General features: G+C 44.2%; 1 protein-coding gene across 1 annotated transcript; it reads left to right on the forward strand.

Annotated features, from left to right (window-relative positions):
- The first annotated feature begins 4,266 nt into the window (after window positions 1-4,266).
- Window positions 4,267-17,369, forward strand: clic1 (chloride intracellular channel 1). Its single transcript, XM_060915391.1, has 6 exons — window positions 4,267-4,617; window positions 9,323-9,432; window positions 9,586-9,711; window positions 15,505-15,611; window positions 15,679-15,860; window positions 15,943-17,369. The coding sequence occupies exons 1-6, from the start codon at window positions 4,576-4,578 to the stop codon at window positions 16,102-16,104; spliced, it is 729 nt and encodes a 242-aa protein (XP_060771374.1). The 5' UTR covers window positions 4,267-4,575; the 3' UTR covers window positions 16,105-17,369.
- The last annotated feature ends 266 nt before the right edge of the window (window positions 17,370-17,635 follow it).

Consider the following 17,635-nt stretch of genomic DNA (forward strand, 5'->3'; position numbering starts at 1 on the left):
TTTCCACCTCGTCTCCTGCACACACAAAATGTCCAACTTCCTTCTTTCCATCATACCTGCTAACTCTCTCGCTCTGCCAGTCAGTGTTCCCACATTCAGTGTTCCTACCCTCAATTCTAAGCTCCTTCCCTTCCATCTTTCACACTCTCGCCTAACACGCCTCACCCCTTTCTTTTTCCTTCTCCATTCTGGTGCAACAGTAGCATACTTTCCACCAGCACCCTGTTGACCAATAGTACCAGAGACGGCCATTGTTAACCCTGGCCCCGACCGATCCAATATGGTATTTCTCTTTTCAATCCGCATATTAGATTTGGCACAGTTTTACGCCGGATGCCCTTCCTGACGCAACCCTCTCCAATTTATCCGGGCTTGGGACCGGCACCAAGAGTACGCTTATGCACCCCTAGTGGCTGGATTAACCAGCGGACAAAACACTTAAACAAAAACAAACATCAAACTACACACACACAAAAAAAGGAGAGAAAATAAAATAAAAGGCTCCGGTGAGAAGCAGCAGCCAGAATGCGCATGACGTACTCTCAACCAGAAACGGAAACTGAATGAGTACTGAGTATGGAAAGTTAGTAGATTTTGATACAAATCCAGATATGTCTGCAGATCCAGGATTTTTTTTTTGTCTTTCCCCAGTGTAACTCAAAAAGTAGTGAACAGATTTTGATAAAATTTGGAGGAAAGTTGGGTCATGGATCAAGGAACAATTAACTAGATTTTGATGCAAATCCGTATTTTGTAATATGTGGCTTGGCAGAGGTGTACACCCTACTAAAGCTAGTACCTCACTGGGCTTGCGAACATCATTCGCGAGAGTGTTTCAAAAGTGTCTTGAAACATTCGCAGGGCTTCTCAATTTCATCGCATGAGTCGTAATGTGTTGCTGCTTCGTTGCTGAAATTTTTAACATGCTCAAAAATCCATGCAACAAAATTTCTCTCAAAATAGCCGCAAAATAGCCACTGGTGTCACAAAGCCATCGCGAATCTTTCTCAAGTCAGTTTCCGTGAGGCTTCCTCTACTTCCCTGCCTGCTGAGGGAAAGCCAAGACATCTTCTATACCATTACCAAGATATAAGAAGACTCAAGTCCAGAAAGAGCTTCATGGTTGTACAGAATCTAAACCCTAAGGACTCTGCCAAATACCGACTAGACCATTGGAAAGCTTCCGACACTCTACCACCAAATGAAGCTCTTCAGAGTCCTTGCGAGTCCCTACCTCATGGTATTCACCTGCCCAGAAGGGAATGGGTTGCCCTGAACAGAGCCAGGAGCAGAGTAGGTAGAACTAAAGACAACCTACTGAAATGGGGACGGGTGAACTCAGCCTAGTGTCGATGTGGTCATCCTAACCAAACTATGGGACACGTTCTCCGTGAGTGTGAACTGGGTCCAAATGTCACCAATCAAGACCTATATGAAGCTAACCAAGAAGCCCTGAACTGGCTGCAGGACTGGCACGACAAGATATGATGATGAGGGAAAGCCAGGCTGCGACAGCCTGCGACTAGTTGAAGACACAACAATTGCGGTAAAATATGCGAATATCGATTCAGTGTGATTCCAAGTGAAAATTGTCGCTAATTCGCATATTTTAGTGCAATTGTTGTGTCTCCAACTAGTCGCAGCCCAGTGAGATACTACCCTAAATGCTAGGGCGTAATTTTGGGTAGGGACGCTAGGGACGTGTCCCTACCAATATTCAGCCGCTACTGTGTAATCACGATCAATAAAACCGATGTCCTAACCTGAGCAATGATTATATGGCACACAAAGGGTTAAATGTATGACACTGCTAATAATCCCCCCTCTAACGTAGATATCATTCTCTGATTAGCTACCTGTTTCTCGCTAACTTACATGGTTGGCTATCCCAGCTGTCACTCCATCTGCTGTAAAAGCAGCACACTTCCCACAGCAGCCGTGACTACCCGCCCATCAACCCCCGGTATCTCACACGTACACACCTGACCTACCCCACGCACCCCCCACTCTCCGTCAGCCTACAAATTGAGCTGGACTTCGATGTCCATGCATGCTTGCCCTACGACTCGCATGCTGACTTGAGTATCATGGATGATGGCCCCCCTCCCAAAAAACGAGACATTCGTTCATTCTTCTTCAAAGTCAAGAATGTAAGTGCAGGGTTTCCGTCGAGCTTTAAAAACTCAACAAAATCCTTTGGATGTATGGAAACCCTTCATAAAAGTATTGCTGCGGCTCCTTAGGCAGGTTTAGCAACGTGACAGGATGCATCAGAGCTAGGCTACTGCATAGCTGCAGAGAAAAGGAATGCTGGAGCAATGTAACTTGGTGTTGGACAGTCCCTGGAGCAATGTTGGGTTAGGCGCCTTGCTCAAGGGCACTTCAGCCATGGATGGAGATGTAGGAAGAGGTAAGGGTGCAACCCTGGGATCCAAAGGCCAACTTCCTAACCATTAGGCCATGGTTGCCCTCATTAACCTATAAGATCTGCATGACATGAAATTATGATTGCTAATGGAAAAAAAAAACACCTTTCGGAAGCTCTGCCTTGGATCACTTTTGTGTCCCCACCAATGTCAAAATCAAAGTTACTCCCTCATGGGTGCCGCCAGGGGGGGAAAGGTTAGAACAATTCTAGGGGCCCAGCACTGCCATGGGGCCCTTTAAGGGGCTGATAATATGCTTTTAATGATTTTAATAAGACTTTTGAAATAACAACAATGCAATATTCCATCTGGTAAAATGAGCTAATTGAACAAGGTTGTCTATTTATTGAGTTCTTCAACATATTGCCATTTAACCCTCCCCCTTTTGCGAAATGGTACGGTCCAGTTCTGGTAGAAGCGCGATGCGTTAAATCTGTGTGCTGATCAGTGCAACGCTACTTGCTACTCTGTTGCGGTGCAGCAGCCAGCCAGCCAGCAGTGGAGTGCGTACAGTCTATGATCGCTAAATATGAAGAGTGGCTGTCAAAAACGTAAAGAAAGGCAGCTGAAAGCTGAGAGGGACCGGAGAGGCAGGCAACTGGTCACTCAGTTTTTCCCAAAGAAAGGTAGCTATCGCTCACGTGTGTTCAAAATATTAGCGAATGGTAAATGAACAGTATGAACGTGGTTGGATTAGCCTATCAAGAGAACACTTTTACAGTTTGTACAGTGACATTTTTTCCATTTTAATAACTGAACTGACTTGGGTGATAAACAAGATGAAATATTACGTTATGCTGGTGCTAATAACTAGTGCTAATAACCAGTTTCATAACTAATGGGGTGCCCTAAATATGCACAGATTCAGCCTCAGGGGGACCTCCGCCCTACCAAACCACTGAACCCCCCTTTGGAGAAGGAGGTAAGCAGCAATACAACCCATAAATGCTTTAGGATTGAAGTTTTTAATGAGCGAGCGCCATATACAGTTTGCTAGATTAAAGTGTTGCTAATAACGGACACCAGTCAAGTGTTTGACATAGGTATTTTGATGCTGGGTAGAAAACTTTTTCTATGATTTATTAGCAGTCACATCACACATTTCACTACCAATTGTCCTAGCTCAAGGCGTGTGGCAAAATCTTGAATTTTCATTTGTGATTGTAAATGCACCAGAATTAGTCACTGACCAGTTTTCATCTAGTCCCTGGTAGGTTAATACATAAAATGTAATAACAAAGTCACAAACTCAAGGTCCATGTGTGTCCGGGGCGCGGTGTCGCGGGGGGGGATCGAACGAACCCTCCGATCCCCCCCTGGCTACGGGCCAGAATTAGTTGCTCATCCTACCAATGTTGAAAACTGGCCGGCAAAAGTGACGATGGTTCAACGTCGTATATTCAACCTTCTCTGACGGTCGACAGATCAACCTTTACCCACGTTGATTCAACGGTGTTAAATCGACCCTCTCAGACGGCGGAGAAATCGACGTTTCACGGCGCCGTTTCAACGTTGATTTTCTGACGTACGACAGAAACCGACCATTCTGACCAAAACTCTACGTCGTTTCAACGACCCTCTGCTATCGGGGGGGCTATCAAAAGTCAAATAATGACAATAGTGCAATTGTGACGAGGGTGGGCAAAGTCAGGGGGCCCAAAATTCTAATCTTTCATAGGGCCCAAAATTTCTGGCGGCGCCCTTGTACTCCCTTGCCTAAATGCTCTTCTATTTCGATTTGCATCAGGCGCCAGTTCAATACTGACCTTTCCAATATGGCGGGCGCACTGACGTGCTAGCAAACGCGGCTAATCCTTTTTTTTTTTTTGCGGTCACCCAGGGAGACGGAGCTGAGCGCTGAAGGGAAGTGGGCTGAGTTTGGCGTTCACGAGTCTAAAAACCCTCTGAGATAAAGTGTAATATTTTGAAAAGGAGTCTGCGAGTGCGCCCTGGGGGACGTTTACTTCACTTTCACGCTGGTGTTCTGCGTTTCCGTGGAGTTTTGAACGTTATTTCGGACCGGAAGTGGGATCAGCTCGGTGATGAAAATTTGACTTTTTTTTTTTTTTTTGGACACAAAACGGTTTTTAAAAGTATTTTCAAAGGATTTGGATTTGTAAAAGGAGTTATTAAGTTAAAATAAACTAAAATGAGCGAGGGAAATCAACCGGAAATTGAGCTCTTTGTGAAGGTGAGTTGGCGGATTATGTTGAGGAGAAAAAAAACAAAACTACACTAAAATTATTAAAGTTATTAGTTTCAGTATTCTACTGTTCATCATTATAGCGTATAACTTGCCAGTCATTGTGGTTGAATTAAAACTTATGATGTATGAACATCAATATGAACTTATACATTTATTGTTTATTTATTTATCTGTCCTCCAGCTTTATTTAAAATACTAGATTAATAAGTGCACGTTATCAAAACTATATTTTATCAGGATCAACCTGATAACAAAACATTCCAGGGGGAAAAACGCCACTGAATAAACTGTGATAAACGTTATTTGGTGATAACAGTGCAAGGTGTTTTTACACCGCGTTCCAAAATGGCCGCCTAGTCGACATCTAGTGCCCTAGCTGTCCGTTATGTCAGAGCGGTGTGTAGTGCACTAGTATAGGGAGCGCGTGGGTTTTTTGTATGCGGCCTCGCTTTGAGCGAATGAAGTTTTGAAATTTAAAAAAAAAAAAGTTCCTAACGGACATTTTTTAAACAACGCCGCCATTTTGGAAAGTTTGAAGTAGTATTTTGTGTTTGTTTTATTGATGTAGTTTGTTCAAAAAAAAAAAGAGAGAGGGGCGTTGTCCCTAGAGAAAGTGCGAGTGTGTTTAAGTTCCTGAGGGAAATCCTGTATATTTTCCCAGGCTGAGGTACAGAGTCACATTAATAAAGAGGTCATTGTGTGCAGGGAAGTGTGTGTGTGTTTTTTTTTGTCCAGTATGAAAGCAGGTATTGTTCACTAGTTTTCTCCCCATTCCTCACACTGACCTGCTGTAGTTTAACCATCACAACACCATTTTTCACCATGTGCAAGTTAACATATTTAATTATACAATAATCACCTGCATCATCATCCAAAAACATAGATGCAGATACACACACGCACACGACAAGCAAGCCAAGGTCACGTCAATGCCAGCGAGCTGCAGTGTTGCTGTCTCTCTTCGCAGGAAAGTACCTCCACGATCGGGCACTTCATATCCCGAGCGTCGTCGCTGGACGGTTACTTTACATCTCAAAACTCATCTCATCTCATTATCTCTAGCCGCTTTATCCTGTTCTACAGGGTCGCAGGCAAGCTGGAGCCTATCCCAGCTGACTACGGGCGAAAGGCGGGGTACACCCTGGACAAGTCGCCAGGTCATCGCAGGGCTGACACATAGACACAGACAACCATTCACACTCACATTCACACCTACGGTCAATTTAGAGCCACCAGTTAACCTAACCTGCATGTCTTTGGACTGTGGGGGAAACCGGAGCACCCGGAGGAAACCCACGCGGACACGGGGAGAACATGCAAAGTCCGCACAGAAAGGCCCTCGCTGGCCACGGGGCTCGAACCCAGACCTTCTTGCTGTGAGGCGACAGTGCTAACCACTACACCACCGTGCCACCCTTATAATATTTGTATCTGAATAAAAAATACTAGATTGTAATTTGTTTCTTGGAGAAAGTCGTCATGTTTGGCCGTTTCTGTTTTTACACAATTCTATCGTTTCTCTCAGGATCGCAGAGAGAATGAAGCGGTGTTTGTGAGGAGTCAGGATACGGTTACGGATGAAATAACTCGCATTTACTACTATAAATATACCAAGGAGACGGTTTAAAATAAAGAATGAGGAAGTGCGGGCTTGAACAAGCAAAATGTGATCACCGTGGTTGGATATTGGGAACATTGTGGGTCAGTGGTTGCCGGGGGAAATGGTAATTAGTGGTAGGTTGTTGAGAACGATTGTGATTAGTCATTGGGAACAATGGTGATTGATCCCGACAATCAATGTTGATCTGTGATATTTTGCTGGGGGAATAGTGATTAGTGATCGATTGTTGAGTAAATTATGATTAGTGGTTGGTTATTGGGAACAATGATTATCAGTGATTGATGGCTTGGAACAGTTGTGATTAGCAATTGTAAATCATGTTGATTTATTGGTCACTTATGACAACGGTGATTAGTTGTTGGGATTAGGGTTGGGCGGTATTACGGTAAGAAGGTATCCCGAGGTATCCAAAAGTACCAACGGTATCGGTCTCATTACCGTCATTTTAAAAAAATATATAATATCTAAATAAATATGGAGTACATGAGGTCATAATATAAAATAATAAATTGAAGATCATCCCCAATAACTGTGTGATCGTATTTTCACTAATTCTATCAGTTTCCTAAAGAAGTTTTCATCGCGTGCAGGGTTGTTTATGTCATTACCATGGCAACCCTGCGTGACATTTGGAGTCTGACAGAAAGCTTCGCAAGAGACTGAGACCGCGGTTGAAAGATGGCAAGTCAAGATAACGAGTTAGTGGCAAAAAAAAAATACAACATCGGCAGTGTGGCAGTATTTTGGTTTCAAACCAAACGAAAGGGGAGAGCCAGGAAACACAGATGAAGCTGTGTGTAAAGTATGTAAGAAGAAAAATCGAAAAAATCTAATATGTCCCCTAAGGCACACCATAGCCCGGGGTACTCCACTTCCACGAGATCTCTCCAATGAGTTGTGTTTTGAGTAGGTTACATGAGTAACAACAAGGTAAAATAATATAACGTATGACATTTGGGATGTGGGTAATAAACGTTTGAAATGTCATCTACTGAAGAAACGGAAGAAAACACCGTAGCGTAAACTGTTAGGTTTCTGGTGGGAATTAGCAATGCGCTTGCTATCTTTGTTGGGTGTGTTAAACCGTATGGATTTAAGTGGAATAATTGTAAGGAGTTATGTGATCAAGACAACGTTTTAAGCAAGGTAAGGCCATTTGATTATTAATTTCCCCGCCATGGCATGATGTGGGCCCATATGATTTTGCCTTGTGCAGCTATCACGCATTTGAATTAGGTTCGCCTCATTTGCGCTGAAGAATATGGTTTATCGCGCAGTCTAAACGGACTTGGGTGTTGGTTGATTCTTTTTCTTTTTTTTATTTCCCATGCTTGAAAGGGTATGATCCTGCTCATCGTGTACTTTTTTTTGATGGAGCAGGTGAAATAGTGCTGCAAATGGCGTTTCAACGCAGACATGTGTAAACGACAGTTGAATGCTATTTTCAAGATGAAGGAAGAGTTGCGTGATACTTTGAAATATCTCTTAATCCATTCATCAATGCACAAAATTCGCTTTGCTGCTTAATCCATACCACAATGCACATAATTCGCTATGCTGCTTTTAAATAGTACATTTGAGGCATAGGCGCAGGTCTGGACAAGGTCCGCCGGTATAGGCGCACGTTACACAGTAGGCCGAAACAAAATATTTTTTTTCTCGGTAATACCGTATACCCCGGGAAAACACAGAGACAGTTTAAAGGTATCAAAATTTGGATACCGCCCAACCCTAGTTGGGATCGGTGTTGATTAGTGACTAATTGGAAAGTGTGAGTAGTGGTTGGTCATTGAGAGAATGGTGATCAGTGATTGTAGAAAACTATGGTGATTAGTCTTTGGGAATCAGGTTGATGAGTTATTGGTCATTGGGAATAGTGGTGGTTGGTTGTTTGAATCAATGTTGATCAATAATTAGTTGTTGGGGGAAATGGTGATCAGTGATTGTTGGGAACAGTGGTGATTTGTCATTGGGAACCATGTTGATTAGCTATTGGTCATTGGGAACAATGGTGATTGGTTACTGGGGAAAATAGTCATTAGTGATAGGTCACTGAGAAAAATGGCTAGTGTTTGTTCATTGGGAATAATGATGATCACTGATTATTGGAAACAATTGTGATTGGTGATTAATCATTGGGAACCATGTTGATTAGTTATTGGTCATCAAGGACAATTGCGATCAGTGATTGGTCATTTGGGACAATGTTGATCGGTGATTTGTTGCCAGTGAAAGTTATGATTAGTGACCAGCCATTCAGGAACAACAGTGATTAGTCATTGGGAACCGTGTTGATTAGTTGTTGGTCAACAAGAGCAATGGCGATCAGTAATTGGGGAAAATGCTGATCAGTGATTATTGGAAACCATGTTAGTTTGTTACTGGTCATTGGGAACAGTGGTGGTTAGTGATTAGTTGTCGGGAACAATGATGATCAGTAATTGGTTTAAAAAGTTGAGAAATCTAACAAATAAGACAGCAGGACTTTTTAAAAGGTTAGTGAATTAGGAAGCGAGTTATTTAGCCAGCCAGTATGACTCCCTGCGGAGTCTGAAGCAAAGCGAGTGTCTTTTTGTTCTTGTGAGTTTACCTCAGACTCATAAACATTTCAGTTTATTCATAAACTCCGATATAAATCTTTTGTGAGATGAACAATAGCTTTACGTCATAACTAGCTCGAAGAATAAAGTTGAAAACTTCAAAAAACATAATACAACCATTATACACACACACACACACGAAAGCAAACATATAAAGGTTAATACGCTGGCCATCTGTTCAGCAGTGATGCTGTGAAGGAATAATGATGTTCGTTTTGCTCTGTATCACATTCCCTGTTATAGAGTCGAGTGGTGGGGGCTTTAGTGGGGTGGGGGGACAGATATATATATATATATATATATATATATATATATAGTGTGTGTTTTAAATCATAAGTTTTGTATTTTCTGTACAGTGTGAATCACCTTTTGTATTGTAATTGTGCTTGTGTTTTCGGCTTTCTCAGATTATTAAAAAAATTTGGTATGAGTTACCTGAGATAAACCAAAGTTGTGTGTGTACATGCAGGCGGGCAGTGATGGACAGAGCATTGGGAACTGTCCTTTTTCACAGAGGCTCTTCATGGTGCTGTGGCTTAAAGGAGTGACGTTTAATGTGACCACTGTTGACATGAAGAGGTGTGTGTGTTGCACCACTTTCTTCACTACTTCTTCCACTTCATATGCTTCATAATGTTATTCTGTTCATACCTGTTTGTTTAATGCTACATTGTTTGTCTTGACACTGTAAGTTCCATATTTAAAAGGATGAAATGTCTAAATAAAATTCAGGAAGCCAGATGTCCTGAAGGACCTGGCTCCAGGAGCCCAGCCCCCGTTCCTGCTCTATGGACGGGAAGTGAAAACAGACACCAACAAGATCGAGGAGTTTCTCGAGGACCACCTCTGCCCTCCTAAGTACACCCTCATTCATTTACTCTTTTTTTAACTTTTTATCCATTCAAACCATCTGTGTCTCAGATTAGTATCAGATCTCTCTTTTTAAAAAAAAAGCCATTATTTATCATTGATCCTATTTATTTTTACAATCATGTACTGTTTGTTTATTTTGTTAAACAACAAAAAGCATGATGTATCAGTACATCAGACTATCCATATATTCATTTAATGTTAATTTAAATACTGGTGGGTGGGTGGGTCTATTGATAATGAACAGATGGGTGGATTTATAGATAGATGACTGATGGAAGGGTGTATAATTTGGTGGCTGGATTGATGGATGAATGGGATGATGGATGGATGGTTTGTTGGGTAAATAAATGGATGGCTTGATGGATGAATGGGATGATGAATGGCTGGGTAAGTTGTTGGATGGATGAATGGGTTGGATGGTTTGTTATGCAAATGGTTGGTTGGATTGATGAATGGGATGATGGTTGGATGGTTTGTTGGGTAAATAAATGGATGGTTGGTTTGTTAGGTAAATTGGTGGATGGATGAATGGGTTTGATGGTTTAGTAAATAGATGGATGGTGTGTTGGATGGATTAGATTAGATTAGATTAGATTAGATAAAACTTTATTGATCCCTTTGGGCAGGTTCCCTCAGGGAAATTAAGATTCCAGCAGCGTCATTACAGATAAACAGAGAAGATAAATAGAGAGAACTTCTAGATAAATTAAAATAAATAATTTACATATACAAATATAAAAAGAACAAGATATGGGGAAGGGGGGGCGGCGGCAGGAGAGATATTGCAATTTATATTGCACATTTATATTGCACATTGTCCAGTATTGCTTATTGTTAGGCTAGGCTACTGCTCCTTCCCATCCTCTGTCCTCCTGTTCCCCCTCCTCCCCCCCAGAGAGGAGTTGTACAGTCTGATGGCGTGAGGGACAAAGGAGTTTTTGGGTCTGTTCGTCATGTACTTGGGAAGGAGCATTCTGTCACTGAACAGGCTCCTCTGGTTGCTGATGATGGTGTGCAGAGGGTGACTGGCATCATCCATGATGTTCAATAGTTTGTCCATAGACCTCTTCTCTGCCACCATCACCAGAGAGTCCAGCTTCATGCCAACCACAGAGCCAGCCCGCCTGATCAGTTTCTCCAGCCTGGATGTGTCCTTGGATGTGCTGCCCCCCCAGCACACCACGGTGTAAAACAGGACCCTGGCGACCACAGACTGATAGAACATCCACAAGAGTTTCCTGCAGATGTTAAAGGACCACAGCCTCCTAAGGAAGTACAGCCTGCTCTGCCCCTTCCTGTATAAGTGTTTGGTGTTGCAAGTCCAGTCCAGCTTGCTGTCCAGCCACAGCCCGAGGTACTTGTAGGAATCCACAGCCTTCACCTCGACTCCCTCGATCAGAACTGGTCGTGACCTTGGTCTGGACCTCCCAAAGTCAATGACCAGCTCCTTGGTCTTTGAGGTGTTGAGCTGCAGATGGTTCCTGTTGCACCACACAGCAAAGTCCCTCACCAGGCTCCTATGGAGCACTTGCATGTGACGTCACAGCCGATCCAGATTGTGACAGACGCCATCTTGTCGGTCAAACGCCATATTTCCGCCTTCTTCTTCTACTTCTGCTTCTACTTCTACCTTTTCTTCTGGAAAACCCTACTATATACAATTCTACTACAACGGCTGCAGCTACAAGCTCTCCCTACCTGTGCACTTTTTTTTTTATTTATTTATTTTTTTATTTTTGCGTGTTGTTCATCTGTACCGGACTTCAATATCCACTACAACCGTATGGACTTACTGGACATTGGTTTCCAGCAGAAAATGACGGTTTGTAGCGATTTCCATCGCATGCACAACATTCCGGACGAGAAAAAAAAAAACATTCCGGACGAGATAGCGAGACCAGCGGGGTCTCCGTGGATTGTTATCGGAAGCAAAGCCAAGGAGGCGGCGCCGGGAGCGGAAGCAAAAGCGAGGCTGTAGAGCCGGCCTGTTGACTAAGCTCAGAAAACAGCCACTCAAACCTCCACTGCTAAGCCTCTATCTCTCCAATGCCAGATCCATGGTAAACAAAACGGACGATTTGGAATTACAGCTGGAATTACCTTATTCTATTCTATAATCGGCTGGTCAGTGCAGTACTAGTAATACTTAAGTGACTTACCCATCCAATGAGGATTATTTTCTTGTTTACAAGATGCCACATCTGAGTCGCTGACAAATCCTGAATTTCTGTAAAGATAACTGTCCAGAGATTTATAAGCACGCAGTGCTTCACCACTGAACAGCGAGGGAAAGTTAATGAGGTAATTATACACGTCTGGGTATTCCACCTCTGGCAGTTCAACATCCACTGACACGGTCGTGAAAACTCCGTCCGGTAAGCCATAAGGGTCACTAATCTGTAGATCGTTTATTTTAGACATATATCTAGTTATCTGTTCATTAGAAAAATGAGCCGTGTAGTCCGTCGGTTGAAATTGATCCATTCTGTACACGAGTGCAGCAGTATTCAGCTGTGTTTTTTACCAACAAGATGGCGTCTGTGTACTTTCCGGTCACGTGACTGCAAGATCTCTATACTCCTCCTCTCTGTCGTCACTGATACACCTAACGATGGCTGTGTCATCGGCAAACTTCTGAATGTGACACAGCTCCCAGTTGTAGCAGAAGTCTGCGGTGTACAGGGTGAAGAGAAGAGGGGCCAGCACCGTGCCCTAGGGTGCTCCAGTGCTGCTAATCACAGTGTCAGACATGATGTCCTTCAGCCTGATGTACTGCGGCCTGTCAGTGAGGTAGCTGGAGATCCAGGTGACCAGGCAGGGGTCCACTCGCATCCTGTTCAGTTTGTCCTGAAGCAATAGGGGCTGGATGGTGTTGAAGGCACTTGAGAAGTCCAAGAAGAGGATCCTCACTGTGCCATTTCCCTTATCCAGATGCGAGTGGGCTTAGTATAGCAGGTAGAGGATGGAGTCTTCCACACCAACACCTGCCCGGTACGCAAACTGCAGACAGTCCTGGGCATGTTGTACCTGGGGGCTGAGGAAGAGCCGCTCCAACGTCTTCATCAGATGTGAAGTGAGTGCCACCGGTCGGAAGTCGTTCAGCTCGCTGGGCCAATTCTTTTTGGGAACTGGAACGATACATGATGTCTTCCAGAGGGTGGGCACTCTCCCCAGCTGCAGGCTGAGGTTGAAGATGCATTGGAGTGGTTCACCCAGTTCAGCAGCACAGGTCTTCAGTAGTCGGGGACACACCTTGTCTGGGCCTGCTGCTTTCTTGGGGTGAAGCTTCCTCAGTTGACCTCTGACCTGGTCTGCAGTAATGCATGGAGGAGTCTGTGTTGAGGTGGGGGAGGAGGGGGCTGCTGTGATGACTGGGGGGAGGTGTGTTGAGGGAAGAAGGAGAGATGGCTGCAGTGGGGGGGACGTGGGCTGGTTGAACCGATTGAAAAAGTCATTCAACTCATTTGCCCTCTCCACTGTCCCCTCAACGACTCTGGTCTTTGTGTTGTGGCCTGTGATGGTTTTCACACCTTCCCAGACCTCCCTCATGCTGTTCTCCTTCAGCTTCTGCTCCACCTTTCTCCTGTAGCTGTCCTTAGCTTCCCTCACGCAGCGTTTTACCTCCTGCTATGCTGCTTTCATTGCCTCCCTATCCCTGCTCCTGAAGGCGGCCTTCTTCTTGTTGAGGACAGCTTTGACTTTTTGTTACCCATGGCTTGTTATTAGGGTAACACCGTACAGTCTTAGCAGGGGAGACCACGTCTGCACAGAAGTTAAGGTAATCCGTCAGACAGTGTGTCAGCCCCTCTGTGTCCTCACAGTGTGGGCTAAGCAGCACATCCCAGTCCGTGATGTCATAACAGTCCCCGAGGGCATCTTCCATTTCAGGGGACCACCTCCTGATGGAGCTAGTTGTTGCAGGCTGCCTTTGAACCAGGGGGGTGTACTTCGGCTGTAGAAGAACCAGGTTGTGGTCAGACTTCCCTAGTGGGGGGGAGGGGTGTGACTCTGTATGCATCCCTCACATTAGCATACAGCACGTCAATTGTCCTGTTGTTCCTTGTTGGATAATCCACAGCCTGGTAAAAAGCAGCCAAAGTAGAGTCCAAAGTAGTGTGATTAAATTCCCCAGAAATTATGATAAATGCCTCAGGGTGCTGTGTCTGCAGCCTTGCTGTGACAGAGTGAATCCTCTCACATGCAGCGGCTGCATCTGCCCTCGGAGGGATGTAAACACAGATGGTGATCACGTGACTGAACTCCCTCGGCAGATAATATGGCCGCAGGCTAACGGCTAGCAGTTCCAAGTCCGGGCAACATAAAACTGTCTTTACGGAGATATGTCCCGGGTTACACCAGCGGTTGTTCACATAAATGCTGAGTCCCCCACCTTTGCTTTTCCCACATGTGTTAGTGTCTCTGTTGGCTCACGCAGCAGTGAATCCCTGCAGGTCCACGTTAGCATCCAGTACAAGGTGTGTTAGTCATGTCTCTGTAAAGATAAATTAGCTGCTCTCCCGGTAAATCCGCTGGTTGTTCAGTGCGGATAGCTCGTCGACTTTATTCGGCAGCGAGTTCACATTCCCCATGATAACGGAGGGAATGGATGGTTTGTAGCGCCACCGGTTGTCTGCTAACCTAGACTTTAGCTTAGCTCCAGCCTTGCAGCCCCTGGGTTTCCTCCTCAGCTCCGCCGGGATGGGGTGTCGTATCCCGGCTCGTCCCATTGTTTTCAGGACCAGCAGCTCCTCTCTTGAATAAGAGAGAAAACTGGCTCCTGGTTGCGCAGGGTTTTTTCTAGAAAAATTTAGTATGAGGGCGCTCACCATGGCGGGGGGGGAGATGGTGCCGGTTGTCCCCCCCCGCCGTGCAAAGCCTTTGAAAAATGCAACAATGGGACATTCTGAGGCTATCTGAGAGGGAAATTGTAACAAATTGTTTGTCAACATTGAAAAAGAAAAAAGTAATCTTCTTCTGCCCCAGACAGTCTTTGGCTTTCTTCCGCTTCGTGCCACGGGATGACATCTTTAAATGCCCAAGTGTCAACAAAAACAACTCACGAACTACTTCTGTCAAAAGCTCCCACGCCGGTGGGTGAAAGGTCATTCAGTCTCGAGAACTCTCGCTCTACAAGTCAGCTGACCTTGTATGTAACCCATGTCAAATCTCGCGAGAGCAGCCGCGACAACTAAACAACATGGCGCCTCAGTCTGGAAAACGCCAATTCGGATTGTTTTTGCACCGTCTGGCAGTGTATCTACTATGATTTGGAATATTTTTGGAGCAATTATAACGTATTTGATGATCAGACACATTGTCACGTAGTGTTGCTGGGATGTTTTCACGGAGTCGGTAAGGGGGCGCACGCCAAGAGTAAGAGGGCGCAGCGCCCCTGTTCCCCCGTTTAGACGAAAGCCTGGTTGCGTGTTAAAGTTAAATATACCCATGTTATATAGTAAAACACACTATGTCTTCGTAAGAAGAGCAGAAAAGTAAAAAAAAAAAAAGGTGGAAAAAAAGAGGTTTAAAGAGCTAAAAACTACAGAGCTACTGGACAGGCAGCTGTCTCACACAGCGCCCATACGTTTTACGGATGAATGGATGGTTGGTTTTTAAAGTGATTGGATGGATGGATGGATGGATGAGTTTGATGTATGGGTGGATGATTAGATAGATGGATGGATGAATGAATGAATGGCAGTTGGTTGATCTATCACTCTTCTTAACCTTTGTCGGTCTTTCTCTGGTTCCTGCCCCCAACACATGCACACGCTACAGATACCCTCGTCTGGCTGCCCATAACCCCGAGTCCAACACTGCTGGCATGGATGTCTTCTCTAAATTCTCCGCCTACATCAAGAACTCCAACCCTGGCATGAATGACAGTAAGTCATAATAATAATTAATAATAATAATAATAATAATAGTAATAAATTAATTTTGTGTGTGTAGACCTGGAGAAAGGCCTGCTGAAGGCTCTGATGAAGCTGGATGATTACCTGAGCTCTCCTCTACCCGACGAGATCGACGAGAACAGCGCTGATGAAGTCACCACATCCTCCCGCCCCTTCCTGGACGGACAGAAACTCACCCTGGCCGACTGCAACCTCCTGCCCAAGTTACATATCATCAAGGTGACGTATTGGAGCGAGCAAATCTCACACGTGAACTGTCTAATACAGCACACGGAGCTAATACGTTATCTCTCTCTTTAAGGTGGTGTGCCTTAAGTTTCGGGGTTTCTCCATCCCTCGCAATCTGTTGTCACTATGGCGATACCTGGAAGCCGCATACGCTCGTGAGGAATTCTCCTCCACGTGTCCAAGTGACGCTGAGATCCACTTTGCCTACTCGTCTGTTGTTAAACCTCTCAAATGAACACACACACACAGTTTTATATATAAACACACACACACACAGGGTTTCTTATTGGTTTGAATTTCACTCGCTGTTAAAGGGACGGTTGAAAATTTGCATACGCTTGCTAACTTTATATCAATCACAGACCGAGGGGTTTTAAATTTAATGATTACGCAAATCATCTGCATATGTTCAAAAATGATATTTACCGGGTTATAGGTCACGCTTGATTAGAAACCACACCCCTAAATCTGAGTTTCTTGATGTAACGGTTTATTTTTTAAAAATCTTATGTTGTCATGAAGTCTCTGTTGCTAGGCACCTGTGAGATGTTGTCGTCGTCATCAAGCGTGAACGAGCTTAGCTATTGACTGAAAGTAACAATGTGCCTAGCTAGCATGAAGCTGTGGAGTCTTTTTGTTTATTGGTGAAGTTTAACCTCACAAAATCAGGAGCCTTGGAAGAGGGCGTGGCTCTTTTTTTTTGGGGGGGGGGGCGTTAAGAAAATTCAAACTATATATAGCTAGCTGAAGTTAGCTCTTGACTAAACTAAATGGAAGACTGTATTTGGACAGTTTGCTGAACCGTCCCCTTAACAAGCAGCTCATAGAGGAAACTGTGCACTAGAGAGACATTTCAGACGCAGGCTAGGCGTTCAACACACACCCTCTTCTACACTATCATGCTGTAGCATCTCATCACCACTGCTGGGGTTTTTTTTGTGTTCAGACAGAAACTAACAGCGTATCTCATGTTCCTATACTTAGCTGAACATACACACACCTCAATTGTTACGCATGAGTACCCACAAGGGGTGGAGCTTAAGTTAAATTTAACCAGCCAATCACAAACTCATTCGATACCTAGCCTGTAATTTATTCCTATCGCAAAATACTGACTGTAATATGGTATAATTGTTAGCTAGCTAAACATCCCACGGTTACTGCTAAACGCAGCGTGCTAGCTTGGATATCTTTCGCTAGATAAATTAAAGCAGGCTGGCTAAAGTGTGTGAGCGGTTGCTCTCAGGATGTCATCAACTCGTTCTCTGTTCCTCTTTCGGAAACGAAACCTCATGCAGCCGTTTGCTCAGCGTGTCCTAGCAACGGAGCAGCCGTGCAGTTGGACTGACTCCTATCAGCAGAAAACCACACACTCAGACTAGGAGCTGCGTTTCAAATCAGGGTAAGAAGGAATGAAGTCTGAACTGCTTTGCGCATGCATAGAGAAAGGGGCGGAGCTATCAGAGAGCACTCTGTTTTTTTTTGGGGGGGGGGGGGGGGGTAACACAACTGTTGTAGGTCACTAATTTGCAACTACCTGAGAGTGATTTGCCCCGTCCACTTTGCATCAACAACAAAAACAATTTTTAATGATTTTTTTATATATATATATATTTTATTGTCGTATTTGTATCTATAGCACCAAGAAACACTCAAAAAGCTCTGAAACAATGATTTTAATTTCATGGCGACTTTAATATTCCAGAACACGACGGATTGTTGCGGTTTGATGTACAGCTGACTTATAATATAAATAGTGATGTAAG

The sequence above is a fragment of the Neoarius graeffei genome, chromosome 2 (genome assembly GCF_027579695.1).
Source record: "Neoarius graeffei isolate fNeoGra1 chromosome 2, fNeoGra1.pri, whole genome shotgun sequence".
Lineage (NCBI taxonomy): Eukaryota > Metazoa > Chordata > Actinopteri > Siluriformes > Ariidae > Neoarius > Neoarius graeffei.

Excerpts from the sequence above, each read along its gene's own strand:
- clic1 (XM_060915391.1), top strand. The coding sequence starts at position 4,576 with ATGAGCGAGGGAAATCAACCGGAAATTGAGCTCTTTGTGAAG. Across the intron at positions 15,612-15,678 it reads CAACCCTGGCATGAATGACA|ACCTGGAGAAAGGCCTGCTG; the intron begins GTAAGTCATAAT and ends TTGTGTGTGTAG. Across the intron at positions 15,861-15,942 it reads CCAAGTTACATATCATCAAG|GTGGTGTGCCTTAAGTTTCG; the intron begins GTGACGTATTGG and ends TCTCTCTTTAAG.